Source organism: Vidua chalybeata, chromosome 5 (assembly GCF_026979565.1).
Source record: "Vidua chalybeata isolate OUT-0048 chromosome 5, bVidCha1 merged haplotype, whole genome shotgun sequence".
Lineage (NCBI taxonomy): Eukaryota > Metazoa > Chordata > Aves > Passeriformes > Viduidae > Vidua > Vidua chalybeata.
Genome location: NC_071534.1, coordinates 3954708 through 3970231, shown reverse-complemented (window position 1 = coordinate 3970231; position 15524 = coordinate 3954708). Strand labels below are relative to the sequence as shown.

At 40.3% G+C, this 15524-nt stretch overlaps 2 protein-coding genes across 6 annotated transcripts in view; one reads left to right on the top strand and one right to left on the bottom strand.

Annotated features, from left to right (window-relative positions):
- The window catches only part of DCP1B (decapping mRNA 1B), a 39009-nt gene extending 23668 nt beyond the window's left edge, over positions 1-15341 (bottom strand). The window contains exons 1-3 of one of the 4 annotated variants that reach the window (XM_053943269.1): positions 15203-15341; positions 14030-14070; positions 11554-11681 (exon numbers count right to left, since the gene is read on the bottom strand). In XM_053943269.1, coding sequence (XP_053799244.1) covers positions 11554-11681; positions 14030-14070; positions 15203-15337 — 304 coding nt within the window. In that variant the 5' untranslated portion in view covers positions 15338-15341. Of the gene's footprint in view, positions 1-740; positions 795-11553; positions 11682-14029; positions 14071-14568; positions 14698-14959; positions 15018-15202 lie in introns of those variants that run through there. The other 3 variants (XM_053943271.1, XM_053943270.1, XM_053943272.1) reach the window with 3 other exon arrangements.
- The window catches only part of CACNA1C (calcium voltage-gated channel subunit alpha1 C), a 457698-nt gene continuing 445967 nt past the window's right edge, over positions 3794-15524 (top strand). For both annotated transcript variants that reach the window (XM_053943267.1, XM_053943268.1), the window contains exon 1: positions 3794-3923. In XM_053943267.1, coding sequence (XP_053799242.1) covers positions 3794-3923 — 130 coding nt within the window. The remainder of the gene's footprint in view (positions 3924-15524) is intronic.

The following is a 15524-nucleotide window of genomic DNA, read 5'->3' as shown; positions in this document are numbered from 1 at the left end:
ACTAGAAGCCTTTTCTTGATTCGGTGCACTTCACTCCTACCAAGTAACCAAAAAGCAAAGAGAACACTGCTCAATCAAGAAAAGGACAACACAGCTTTCCTAACCTGGAGACAAGAAAAAAATTGCTTTTATTGGCAAGAATAGGATGGAGAGCCATCTTCAGTGTCTCAATTTCCAGCCTTTTTCTATCCACTATGTTAAGAAAAGCAGCAGCTTCCATGTGTTTCTTGTGGACTATCTGGGCTTCCAGTCCCACGGGGAAGAGCAGCTCTGCTGCCTGTGACACACACAGCTGCTAGAGGACTCACCAGGATTCTCACATCAAGGTTTTCATTTATAATTTAGTCCAATCTAAGAATACGTTCCCAATTATTTTTAAAGTGCATCTCTGAGGTACCTGCCAAAGGTACACCTCTAATTCCACAGCTATAGTTAAGTTCAAGGTCAAATTGTTTTCCAAACTCTGACAATGCCATTTTCCAGTATATTAGTAGAGAGGGGGGAAAAAAGAGAAGACTATTTTAACCTCAAATAGGTGTTCAATAGCATGTCATTTTTTCCTGAAACCTGAATTTTTACTATAATCAGTATGACGAGCTGTCACTCCAAATGGTTTAACTCCCACAAAATAATGAACAACTTCAGAAAGGGCTTCATGAAGAAAATAAGCAACCTTAACTATACATGATGTTTCTAATTCTGACTGTTGTGATCTCATCTCTTATTTCTCCACTGCATACCTTCAGATCCTAAGTAATGGAAATACATTTGCAGATCTGGACTGAGCTCTTAGCCTGCAACAATAAAAGTCTCAATTACTTGTATATCCTTGTTCTTGTAACAAGAAACACATAAGAAATACCCTAAGATCAAGAGAACTTAAACCCCCCATTTTTGTATTTTTTCATTTCCATACTCTATACACAACATCATTTTGGACAGGCAATTGTTTCATTTTTCCTACACCATCTCTAGTTCTAAAATGGTTAGAAAAATAATTTTAAAACTCCACATAGAAATAGGCAAAAGTCAACTACTCCTCCTGAGACCTCAAAGAGTTAGTTAGTATTTACAGCGTATCTTATGCATTCCCTTTTATTGCTTTGCCACAGCCTGTTAACAGGTTATAGTCCACACAAAGAGCTCTCTACTCTTCTGTAACCATCCCTTCTCTTGCAGTCAGCTGTTACACTGCCTTCAGTAACATCTGCTTCTCTGTGGAGCTGCAGGCAGAAACTTTGCAGCACAATTTTCAGCAATATAGTACGATTTCACAGGCACAGAAAGGACGTTGGCTGTTGTCACAGAATGACAGGCAAACTGTGGGTAGGTTCACACTGTGTTCACAAGCTAAATTTCACCCTGAACCCTTTATCATTCACATATGGTCACTGCATTTTTACATGCTTGAAAGCTGAAGGATCATTAAAGTATTAATATTAATGTTTCACCTGCATTTTTCTTGTGAAATTGCAGTTTAGTAATTTCTTGCATGAAGATACAAATACACCCCTTTGAAGTACCTTGTTGCTTTTTTCCTTTGATTACTGTAATACTATTTTAACATATTGGTATCTATTTTAAAATTTTATTTTAACAATTGAAGTTAGTGTTCTGATTATTCAGAAGATTACTGACTTTCCTATGATCTTGCACACAAGACATTCTGTGTGCAAGAATACAGAACATTCTGTGTATATGAACAAAGAGAGAAACAATGCACTCCTGAGATCAAGTTTATCACCAAGAAAATGTAATTTAAGTAGTAAACAGTTTCTTATTTAACCCGTAATTCAACAGGAAAAAAAAAAAAAAAACCAAAAAACCAAACCCCTCACATTTATCAAATTCATTTTATATATTAGCAGCTAGATATTTCACAACAGCAGCACTGGGAGGTACCCTGCAACTCTGAATCCCTGATTATAAACTAGAGATACAGTCATATTTAAATAAAAATTTGGGATTTTTTCATGGGACTATTTTCACTGGAGCAACTGTATTGTTTCCACACAAAGTAAAGATATGTATTTCATTTTGCTTCAGAAGTCAGCAGTGTTTTACTAGCTTATACATAATCCTTTGGAATAAAACTTAACACTAATCATCATCTGGTTCCTCAGTCTCTCCCCTCCTTCAGTTTTTAACTCTTAGTGTAAATTTGAACACATATTTCCTTCCTGTTAAAGTGTTAGAAAGAGGAATATTCACATGAGAGAAACCAGAATAAAAACAACAAGTAACAATAAACAGAAGGCAGCAAAACTCTGCAGGAAGACATCACATACTCACAAAAAAAAATCCAATGTTAGTTCTCTCCTTTTTCTAATTATTACGAAATCTCATGAACTTATTATTTGAGAGATGCTACACATGCCTGTATAGAGGATTTAACACTGTATGTTATTTAGGAAAAGATACTGCAGTTTTACAGAAAGGCAGTTTGTTTGACAGAGACAAAAGAATTGGTACAGGTCAAACAGAAAGTCCATATCCTGTCTAAGACAACGGGCAGCTGCAGATGACCCACAGAAAGATTCTCTTAGTCCCTGTATTGCTGACTTCTGACCTGAAGCTTGTCTTACATTACTTACCTTTTTTTTTTTCCCTCCTGGCTACAGAATCTCTCTCATTGGTTTTATGCATGTAAATAATACCTCTGTTATACAAAGGGATTATTAAAACAGGCTCTAAAAGTCCTAGGCATATGTATGTCCAAAATAATCATGCCAGCAGGACAAACCCATAGGAGTATTTTCTGAGATTGATTTTAAGCAATGCATTATGATAGGAAGACTTTATACTTTATGCAAACCCCACAACTGGGCTGCAGCCCCAGCCATTGAAGCAGAGCAGGCAGCAGGCAATAAGCCCAGTGCTGTTACTCGTTTGGACAGCAGTTAAGACAAAAAAGCAACACTGCCTTTGCAGCCTGAGTGAAATTCCACTGGAGCACTTGCACCATGTTTCTGTATATAACACATTCCTTGTCCTTTAAAGGGTATGCTATCTTACACTTGGGAAGGGTTTCTTTCCTCTTCCCTCCTGTAATTGAAAAGTATTCTTTACTGCCGATTTAAGGTTTGTTTTGACAAAGAGAGCACTGATGAGGCACTCAAGAGCTTGTATTAAATCAAAGTTAGACAGAAGTGAGCAGCTTGTATATGTGCTGTGGGATACACTTGCTCACATATTTATCTTCCATGTTTTGAGAGAAGGTTACAAATATTTTTATATATATACATACACATATAAAAGAGTGTGAGTAAGCAAGCTCACATTCCAAGAGAAGTTTTCTGGCTATGTCAGGAGTGTAGTCCACCCTCTGCTAAGCAAACCTATTTTTTTCAAGCACAAGAGGATATTATCAGAGGAGCTCGTGTGGATATACAGAAACCAGAGATCGTCATGGCTCGCTGAGGTGATGAGCTGATGGGTGGATGGCGCCCATTATCTTCACTCCTCAATCCAAGTTTTCCTGAAAAACGGACAGGGGGAGGAGGAGGCTCCAACTGAGCATAAGGCACAGAGGACAAGCAAAGGATTAGGAGTGAACAGCAAGAAAAGGGAGGAGAATGCAAAAGATATTGAAAACGTTTCAAAGAGCTAGAAAATAGTTCCTAGATTAGAAGATCCAGTTGTCAGCCATTTAAAACAATATTCAGGTTTTAACTTCTGTACAAGGCTATTACATAACCCTGAAGCAAGGAAATTAACCAAAAGGAATGTACCTCTGCTATCTATAGAAAATACACTTAGCTTCAGCTGCTTCAGCGCTCCTTGGAATTTTAAAATGTTTCAAGCCTTGGTTCGGCAAGCGTATCACCCCCTGCCCAGCCACCAGCCGGGGGAACCCGACGCCAAGTACAAGGGGAAGCTGGTGCATGAAACTCAGCTGAACTGCTTCTACATCAAACCTGGAGGTAAGACAGTATCACCCACTCGTGTGCACAGAAACTGTACTCAGAGCTGCCGTAAGTGTTGCCTTCCTGTTTAACTAGAGCAAGCTGCGTAACGGAGGAGACTACCCTAATACCTCACAGCAGTATTTGGTGATAATGTACTGGGAAGCCCTGAATGTGTGATCACACCAGCACAGGATTTAGATAATTCTAGTAGTTCTCAAATCTGGGGAGTTAAGTAGATGGATGGCTTCTCTTGGTTATATATACTGTATTTTGAGCATCTAATGAACATTGCTTTTTCGCTTCCACAGTGACACGATTGAAAAAAAGGAATGAAAGTATAAGGAAAAAAAAGTTGTGTTTTTTTTTTTTATTGTAGACAAAGAGGCTAAGAAGTTTAAAACATAGGAAAGCTGAAAATACTAAATACATGTGTGCGTATGTGAAGGGATTAAGCTGCAAAGGCGGTTACACAAGGGATTTGTGAAAAGTAACCAGCTCTGGAATATCCTCGTTTGCAGGAGAAATATGTAGGCACCCATGTACATATTTCCCCTGCTCCTGAAACACCTATCATTTTATGCTGTACAAGGAGGAATGTGTGAAGCAGAGGTTATACAGGTAGTCACGTGAAAATAACCCCTCTGAAAAAAATATTTATCTGCTGCAAGCCCAACTCTTGAGCATTACTGCATCATATGCCTATCTTATCTTGGAAAGACGTCAGGAATGCCCAGCACTGGCACTACACTCTCCACAGTAAACCTCCAGACAAGCTAATTTGTTGCTTATATGCTGACATCCATAAATGGGAAACAAGGACTGTGTCTAGCAGATATATGCAGCATTACTCTCCTGCCATCCCATACAGAAACTCATCCCCAAAGGTGGGATGTTTGATACATGGTTCTAACTCTATTCCATACCCTTTTCCTACTGATTTGTTTGCCCAAGCTGAGATACAGCTGTACCATGCACAAAATAATTAGCAGCCATCCAAAAACTACACAGCATTTTTGTCTTAGCTCCTTAGCCTGCTTCTTCTCACATGGCATACTCTGACTTCCAGACTGGGCTGAAACTGAAAACCTACATTAGCATTGCTGCACTTCTCTTCCTTACTTTTTTTTTAAGCACCTTCAACACACACACCAAAAAAAAAAAAAAATCATTAGAGCAAAAGGAGGGCTGCAGTCATCACAGTTACAGCTGCAAAAAGCCACTTCACCAACGAAAACCTGTTTGCTTTGCTTAGCCAAAGGCTTTCACAATTGTCACAGAATCCTCAGGGTAGGAAGGGTGAGGAAGAAGCAACTAAAACATCCTGTTTAGAAAGTCTGAATAGAAACTATCTGTGCTGCATTGGGCGCCGTGACCAGGGAGGTGGTGTTTCACATCAAAAGTCCTTCAGAAGTTTTGTATACAAATGCCACTGAAAAACATAAATTGTACTTAGTTTAAAGGTAAATATGAATAATAAGGCAGCCCTGGAAAAAGTAAATTTAGAAATACTTCTTACTACAAACAATTTTGCTTTAAAAACAACAAACAAAAAGGAAATTTGTAGTTCCTCCTCCTTTTTTTTTTATCTATGAACCATAAAAATCTAAATCATAGAACGTTTACTCTCCACAATACACAGAAAAAACCCCAAACACCCTCAAGCTGAATTAGTTAATAGCTGCTACTCCTAGAGTCACAATAATAGTTTAGTTTGGCTGTGGCCTCTGCAGTTCACTTAGTCCAGCGTTCTGCTCAGAACAGTGGCAGCTTCAGTATGAGAGACACTTGGGGAAAGAAGAAATCATGATCAACTACAGGTTTCCATAAAAAAACTATATTCTATGGCACCTTTTCAGTTGATTTATTTTTAATTCATTTTCGTGTTCCCCTTCCCTAGCATAAAAATCCACTCCTTCTTCCATGGAATTAAGCTGAGTTTAGCTACAGGTTTTAAACCCCTGTAGTTTGTGCACTCTAGAACAGGCAAGCCAAATAACCTGACTGCTAAACCATAATTACTGATGTTAAAACCCACTTTCCTTGAGACAGCACTGCTGCATGTCCATCTATCCCTGACTGCACTATTAACTTATGCCATCAAGTTATAATATTTTTATATCTCAGCAAGCAGGCATTAAAGATTTTCAGGTAGCCTTAAAAAATAAAATTACACAAAGCATGAGAACCTAACATAAATGCACATATTTTAGGGTTTTAGTGATAAAAATGTAAATTGGTAACTATACTATTTCCAAGGGGCAGTTTATTTTTTTTCTTTACATTCTGAAGTAATTTTTACCATTCTCTAAGCACATTCAAATCATTGGTTAGTTGAAGTATAGACCACAAAGGCAGGAACTATATGGGAAATGTAGTAGAAAATTAGTAATGCCTTCATCTACGCTTTTATAAACTGGTTTATGAACAGGTAATTTCTGAGTGTAGGTACAAGGAAGTCAATAAACTGAGTGCCAGAGGCCACCTTGCATGAAAAAAAAAAATATCATCACTATGAATCCAATAAATAGAGTTAGTAAGAAGCTTGCTTGCTTCTCTCAAGCAAATTTGCAGATTACAAACTATAAAACAGCTAAGTGGGACAGAAACTTAAACAGGTTTAAAAAAAAAAAGTGCATGCAACTTGACAAAGTTCATGCTGCGTCCTTCATTTTCTGGGTTTAGAATTAATTCTTACAAAAATATTAATTATTTTCAGCGTGTATGTTTCCTTTGGAAATTTAACAAAGGAAAATAATGCCTATGCTCAAGAGTGTTAGTATTCCAACACCCCCAGCAAAAGTGAGGTTTCACTTTAAGGCCAGGAGCATCCAGGGAAGATAATCATGACCTCTGCTGTTGTTCTGCCTTGCTGGATACACAATGAATTTTTAAAATGCTGATCAGAGGAGAGAAACTGGAATGGAAAAGAGGAGAGATTTGTTTGTATTTCTGAGACAAAAATGTCTCCAAGGACAGAACCTCAGGTAAACCGCAGACATTTGTATTCTGAAAGTCAGTCCAGGCAGACTTTTCAAAAACAGCTTTACCAAAAACTGTTTAGCAAAAAACCAGGCTGAGAAGAATACATCCCTAAGAAGGGCAAGGCCTGTTGGGGAAGACGAAACAGGAAAGTTATGATTGCCTGGCAAAAGATGTTGAGAATATGGAAGCTATAAGCAAGATTGAAATGAAAGCAAGCTTTGAGATAAAGTTTGCACTTCTGTTTCAAATTGACTAACACTTTTCAGAGGGTTTTAATCTCCAGAAATATTTTCTTAAACAAAACATGCAGGTTGTAGCAGGCCAGAATAAGAGTTCTGCAAACAAACTTAAGCTCAAAAAAACTGGTTTTAAGTTATTCAGTAGTGACAAAAACACTGCATTTTGTGTAATGATGCAGCAACAGAAAGCCATGTAATGTTTCTGAATCAGTAAACCACTGATTTGGAGACATTTAGAGAAAAAAAAAATACAAACTGGACTAAGTTAAACACATTTACAGGTATTTGTTTCAAAATTCTGAAAGATGAATGAGCATTTAGGGAATAATCAATTGAATACCCATTTCTACTTTCTGCATTCATCCTTTTGGGGTTTTGATATTGGACCTGATACTGTATGTTGGCAGGACAGAGGCTGATAAATGAGGTTCTCCTTTCGAAACTGGTATTTTTACCCAAATGGAAAACATCAAACAGAAACTCTGTTATATCATAAAGACAAAGGCTGGAATATCTATTTTGCTTGTCTCAATTAAGCAAGGAGTAGTTTATTGGTCAGTATGCAGAAGGCCAAGGTTATGTACAGACCACGTGTGTCTGGACAGCTTTGCCAAAAGCAGGCATGTCTGCTCTGCTTTGGTACCACTTGCTGAACCTCTGCAAAAGCCCAAATTCAGCAGACACCTTTCACTGGGAAGGCTGTGTTCCATTTCTGGTTTAGGAGATGACACGAGCAAAGCCCTTGCTACAGTGTGGCACAGAATTGAAAAGCAACTTCTATGTCCAAATAGGTACAGAAACTGTCAGAGAGAAATACTGGTTGACATGTCACACAATTTCTTTCTCCACTCAATATAGCAGAAAAGCACCCAATTAACCTGTATCAGATCATTGTCACAATTAGCATACTATTTTAAGGTAGGATCTTGTGTTCTTGGCAGCTAAAATGCTCAAGGTGAAGCCAGTTCTGAGATAAGCAACTTAATATTCCCCAAACTCCTTTTTTTCCTATAAGCATCAAAAGCAGAATGCAGTGATGAAAAGGTAAATGAATGAAATCAAGAAATAATTCCCTGACCCAACACACAGACAAAAACACTGGGCATATTAGGGAGTGGGGAATACTGTAATTATTATATAGCTGGTAAAGGGAGAAAATTAAGGTAATTTAATCAATAATTTACTGCTATGTATTTCTTCTGAACTATCTCGTATCAATCAGCAGCAAGGCTTAAGCAGCAAGTTCTGAATATTGGTTTTCCCAAAAACTATCACCAAAACTTAATGAAAAAAAGTAATAATTATGTCATTAAGATTAGTCAAATAAAAAACTCATGAAAATTTAAAAATTGTTAGATCATCTAAACAAAACCAGAACTACTGTCTTGCTCTCAGAAAGCAAGCATCTAAAATGGCACTTAACTATAGAAGTTTAAAGGTCACATTGAAAATTTCCTGTTTGAGCCATAAACCTTCTGTTCCTTGGTGGACAAAGATTTCTGCTGGCATTAAAAACTGTAATTTGAGCTTCCCTCCTGGCTTTGAAATGAATAACCCCAGCTCTACCCTAACAGATTTCCAAAAAAAAAAAAAAAAAAACTCTGCTGTGAAATAGTGGATCAGAGCAAACATTAACTGGCATGGATCCCAAATCCAGCCTGAAAAGTCCTGGAATTAGACTGTGCCTCCAACATGATGTTTAGACAATAATTCAACTTAAGATGACCAGGATCATATGAAACAATAAAAGAAACATGGAAAAAGAAAGTAAAAAGATGAAATACACCCTTTTTATTTTAAGCATTTCTAAAACTTACATCTATTGTGTGCAGTTTTGGAATTTTTTTCTATTGTGGATACAAAGCAAGCTCTACAAAAAGACAGCTATTACATCACAAAATGTTGTTGGGCTTGTCCAGTACACAAGTACCATCTTTTGCTGCCAAAAAGATTTATTTTAGCCTGTGTAATACAACCAGCCACAGATACTCGGCTGTACAAAATGAATTTTGAATATTAGAAGAAACAAAACAATGGGCAGGGCCAGCAATTGGAAACACAGAGGAAATTGTTAGCTTTGGTAGATCTAAGAAGAAGACGTGCATGAAAAGCAGCCTAAGAAGTCACCAAGCCAAACAACAGGTTAGAAAAAGATAATTTGTTTCCAGATACTGTTAAGTATTACTGCCAAACTGTCCACAGTTCTGCAAAGTAAGCAGCTATCACTGAGTACTCCTTGTTAGTACATGGAAGCAGGAGATAAAAATAATACAACATAAGGGCCTAAACACCCCAGTTTTGTAAACTGCATTTAACAATAAACCTCAAGCCTTAGTTTTGCAAAAAAACTATAAAGGCAAGCTGTACAATAAAGCACAAGAGCAAGAAAATATTCATATAGAAAATTCAAGAGGATATTCAGAACTGTGTTTGGATGAGACCCTTGTGAAAACCCATACTTACTGTCGAGGAGATTTCTCTATTTCATGTTGCAAAGGCTTTGAAATACAAAATAAGGAAGAAAGGGCAAGATTCACGTGCAACTCAGTGAAGAAATCATGAACTGTAGGGACCTAAAGAAAACTTGGACAACTCAAATGAGTTGGTAAAAACTGTTTTCCAATTTGCTCTGGAAACAGATGTCTTCATGAAAATCTGAGGAAACAACAGCTTTTGCTTTGAAGTATCAAAACCTTCAGTTTTCTTGAAGAAATAATAATTAACCTTAGTAAGAATATTTTAGGAAGATAAACAGCTAGGGGTAACACAGCCTTATACCAGAACTCACCTGATACTGACAGAATTAATAGGGTTTTTTTTTTAGTAAAAACAAACATCAATCTGGTCTCAAACAACCAAACTCTCAATTCAATGAAGAGGTACAGATTTACCCATGATTAGATCGAAGAGCTAACTCTGGTAAAAATCAGATCCACAGACCCAGGTATCCTGCTCAGAAGCACAGGCTCCTACTTATATTTGACACCCTGCAAATCTAAAATTTTCATGTCTCTTAGTGAAAAAAGAGCTTACATCACCCAACTCCTGATTTTTCTCTTAGTAAAAAAAATAGTTACAATTTATGTGCAGTAATCAGACTAAAAACTTATTTTCTGTCACCACAGAATTATGACAACTTCTAATTACTTCCACAGAATTATGACAACTTCCAATTACACTTGTATCAACAAAAATGAAAAATTAATAGGTCAGGTTTCAAAAGGTAGATATTGATAGATACATACATAAACTCCTAATGAAGTTAAAAATGAGATTAAACAAGCTTATAGCTACATAAGAAAAGGCCTTCAAAATCTGATGGAATTAAGAGGTGTCACAGTACTTAAAATCCTAATGTCTGGCCCAGTCTAGGTTAGCCTGGAGATGTCTGCAAGTCTTTTCAGTTTCCTTCTGAATTCCAATTCCTTGTCAACCTAGAAAATAGTCTCAAAAATAGCAGTTTCATTTAGGCTATTTAGAATGTTCTTCCTCTATTGCTTCTACCACATAGTGTGTGTGTGAACAACAGGATTCCCTCTTGATGTATTTCCCAACTCCAAATTAGTTTGTGAAATAAGGTCTAGCAGATTATCAAATCAGGCTACTTTGCAAGCCATGGATTGCTTTTGCCTTTACTTCATCCAGAGGGAACACCTGAGCATCACAGTTCACATAAACCATTTGTGAAATCTGCTTTTATGCATAAAGCACAAAGCCCAGATCAGGTCCTACAGCTCTGCTTCCAAGCACATCTACCAACGGGATTTACAACTGTTCCCTGCACATCCTAAGAGTCTGTGTGCAGATCTGCATGCACAAATAAGCTTCCTCATGTCTTCCACTCATTTCTGAGCTTGCCTGACACTTGCTAATTCTTGAGCAAAGACAATCACACAATATCAACAGAAAGCCCAAAGTAATAACTTTGTCTTTCAGCAGGGTTTAAATTAGACCCAGCATTATGTTGTCAAGAGTTACGCCTAAGAGTTGAGAAGCAACCTGCCTTCCAACATGCTTTAAGAACAATGTTCTGGAACTGGAGCAGAACACAGGGTTTGGATTGGCTGCATTTGTCTATTTTTATGCAGAAAATCAAGACTACAAATATTACATTGAGACTGCCTAGCAGTGACTGGGGCGTACTCAGAAAACACACACACACTGTCTCTCTCAGCCCATCACCACAAACATCCACAATTTGTCAGTTAAATGAGGAGATTACTCCTAAGCACATCCTAATACTTGCTTTAGTAGACTGGCATTTTAGGGAACACTGAGAAATTCTTCTCTTCCAGCACATCAAAAAAGCAAAATTCATTCCTTCAATTTTACCCCTTGAGTGCTGCAGTCTGAGTTCTTGGACTACCTTAACCAAGAACAGACTGAAGATAACCTGACTCCAGTATTTAACCCAACAGACTTACATCTGGCATTTCTGTAGAGCAGAAAAGGGTCCTGGAGCTGGAAATCGAGGTCTTTAGTAATGGGTTCTGTTCGATTTTCCATGCTCAGTCTGTTCATAATTGTGAAACCATGCCTTGGAGAAGCCGATCTGGAAAGGAACAAGCAGAAATCCCATCAAGTCGAGGAAAAAGGAAATCACAAGAATGTCTTTGTTGTGTCGTGCTCCAGATTAATTATTTATTTCTAAGTGATGCTACAAAAATCTAATTTTGTTGCCAAGGAAATAACAATTGACTCTTGCGGTTTTGGTAATCCTTTTAATTATGACAAAGCCCTGCATTATGTATGAGAAATATACAGACCATCAGCATCACATGATCCAATGCCTCCATCTACCCTACAGCCCCTCACTGGACTGGAAACTAGCAATTAAAGCAAGCCAGAGCAAGGCAAGTTCTCAGCACTCAGGTGAACAGCTGCAGATACTAACAGTCATCAGAGAGAGAATTTTCTATACCACCTAAAGTGTAAGGGTAAAAGTCACCATGTGAGAAACTGAAACAGGTTGCCCAAGAGCAGCTGTGAACCCTCCCCCATCCCTGAATAATCCCTGATAAATGATGAACCTAAACCATGCTATGACTCTAAGCCATTATGCTCATTCATGGAGATTACACTTCAAGTCACTTAGATAAAACTGCTAAACCTGTCATGATCCTGACAGGAGACACTCCTTCTAAACCCAGTTTAGCAATAAAGGAAAAGATGATGGCTAAACATTTGGGAGAAGTGCCACCTCTGCTTAATTGCTGGTGTGTGGATTGCCCTCATCATCAGTTTTAACTTTAATTTTCTGTACCTTCAAACAACTTTATGAAGTCCTGTGGAAAGCACATTGCCAGCAGACAGTTTGGAGACCAGTGGTCTCTTTCATAGATATGGTTTGGAGACCATATCTCTTTCATAGAGATATGAAACCAAAATACAGGAACCTGTATTACAGGATTGGAGTCAGCCAAAAAAATAATCAAAAGGGAAATCCTTGACAAGAACTCTTGCTTGCAAGGGTCAATATTTCACTTCAAACAAACAAACAGTCCACTTCCACTGGTGTTCCTTCAGTTGGAAGTCTGACTTTTTGACTTCTTCTAATTCACAAAGATGAGCTGGGCAGTGAATAAGTCAGCCCAAGTAAAATGGTAACATCATTTTTACATTTGTGACTAAGGTAATGAGAAGAAACAAAGGCAGCACCACTGGTCTCCAAACTGTCTGCTGGCAATGTGCTTTCCACAGGACTTCATAAAGTTGTTTGAAGGTACAGAAAATTAAAGTTAAAACTGATGATGAAGGCAATGCATGCTGTTGCTCACAACCTGTTCCATACTGCTGCTAAAGTGCAGCCAGGCAGCAACTTGTGCCCTAAATGGAAACTTCCTCAGGCAACAAAAACAACAGCGAAAGATAAATACCAGAAGGACCAGGTTTCATGTTGTCAGTTCTTGAGCTTTGAAACCAACATACCAGGAAACACTGCTTCTGTTTTTCAGCACACAAGCCACCACATCCACCTAGTGCCAGCACAACAAAGGGCTGCTGCTTTCCTCTTGTGGTGGTAATTTATAAATAACAGCAGCTGATCTCCACTTACCTGAGAGCAGCTTAGAAAAACTACTGATGACCACTGCCACTGCTGGTACAAGAGAGCTGCAGAGACTGAAACCAGCATTCCCACTTCCCACAGTGCTCACAGGCTCTTGGGCCTCTCTGTCACCTCACACACTTCTCAGAACCATCTCCTGCTTTCTCAGCTCTCCTACCAGATCCTCTCTGATGTAAAAGCTGAAAAAGTAACTTTCTGCTTTGGTGTTATACCTCAGCAGATACTGCCAAGAGCTGCTGACTGTGTAACTTCCTGATTTTAACAGCAGTCACAGAGAAATTCTGGGGCACCAACAAGGAACCCCTAGCACAGGGCTTCACAACAGAACAAACACATGTGATAGAACAAATGGTGCAAAAAATTATGCTCTGAAAGCCACAACCAGAGCTGCTGCTGAAAGAAAGCGTGAAAACCATCCAAAAATGTTGGATGAAATATGCATGAAAAACAAACAGACACAAGTAGTATGAAAGTTCCCTAAGTAGGGGACATAATATTTCAAAATCTCTGCCATTCCCTTCCTTTAAGCAATATAATTATTTATTTCACTCTTTTTTGTTCAGACAAATTTAAGTTGAAAATCCTATTTAAACCATCCCAGAAGATTTCTACAGTTTACCCATACTGACATTTAAATCACACTTGGAAGTCTTATCAAGATACAAGGTCATGTCTCCTTCAGAGGGTTTTCTTTCCCACATTTGCTTCTGGCAGTTTCAGTTTCTTTTCACCCTTGAACAAAGGGGAGCATTTTATTTCCTTCAGCCACGCTCCATCCCAGCCAGCTTTTCCATATCCACAGATTTCACCTGTTCATGTTGAAATGTGCTCACCTTGTGTAAACAAACAGCGTTCCCTCCACATCAGTCTTCTCCTGAAGAAAAGGAACATTTAGAAAGTTGAAAACAGGGCAGCGTTTTGGTTGCCATCAGTGAGCCCCCTCTTCTCTGTTTTACCAGTACCATCAGTTACACCTCTCTCACCCAAGCCAGGAAAAAGTTACTAAACCAAATTTCATGGGCTGGTGGTGAGAGGCTGGAGCTAGCACAGGTCACCACGCAGCTGACCCAGGTAAGACATGGAAAGGCTCAAGGCACACCAACATGGCACTAAATATTGCACTGGGTTAATTCTAGGCCACACCTGAGCACAACACACAGCCAAGAGGCAGAGAGAGGAGTTTTCAAAGGGCACCTGCCCTCCAGGGTGTGGTTTGGCACAGAAATGGGGGAAAACCAACACAAAAGGCAGATTGGGCAGGTTCTTTCAAACACAGGCCCTGAGTCTCACCCTTACAGCAAGCCAAGAACCACCTGCCAAGAGCCTAAATGTTCTATTACCTAAAGTTTCCCTAAGATAATTAGGTTTGTACCTCTTACAACAATGCTTTTAGCACTGGTAACTCCATCCATTTGCACACATTTGGGTCACGTTACAGGTGTTGGAAGGGCAGAGGAGTGCCTGAGGCGCAGAGCCCTGAATTAAACCCCAGCCCTGGGTTACACCCCAACCTTCCATGGCCTTGGCATAAAAACCAGCCCTGGGTTAAACCCCAGTCTTCCATGGCCTTGGCATAAAAACCAGCCCTGGGTTAAACCCCAGTCTTCCATGGCCTTGGCATAAAAACCAGCCCGGGGATAAACTCCAGCCTCCACAGCCCTGGGTTAAACCCTGATCTTCCATGGCCTCAGACTAAACCCCAGATTAAACCACAGCCTCCCACAGCTGGTTTAAGCCCCAGCTTAAACCCTTTTCTCCCACACCTCCAGGTTAAACCCCAGCCTCCACCGCACGTGGCGGAACTCCTCCACCCTTCAGCCTCCCAGAGCTCCATTCCCGGGCACCCCGGCGCTCCCCAGCGTGCCCAGGCCGGCTGTACGCGGCGCACCGGGGACACGCGCGGGGAACACCGGCAGGCCCCTCCCGCTTCCCCACCCTCACACCTCGTTGCGGGGCGGGGCGGGGCGGGGCGTGCCGCGGCGGGCGGGGCGGGCGCACGCACGTACCCACTGGCTGGCGCGGTGGCCGAAGGTGTAGAGCGCCACCTGGCTGGCCACGTCCACGATGCCGCTGATGTAGGGGTCGTGCTGCCGCAGCGCCGCCAGGCTGATGTCCAGCCCCCGGCCCAGCGCCGCCGCCATCTTGCGCCCGCCGCGCAGCCCCCGCCAATCCACCGCCGAGCCGCGCCGCCCCGGGAGCAGCCGCCGCAATCGAGCGCCGAGCGCCGGCCGCTCAGGATGGCGGGCGGTGGCGAGGGGCGGGTCGGGGACGGGGCTGGCGCGGAGGGGCGCGGGGTCGCTTGGGGTGTCCGCGGTCCCACACACGACG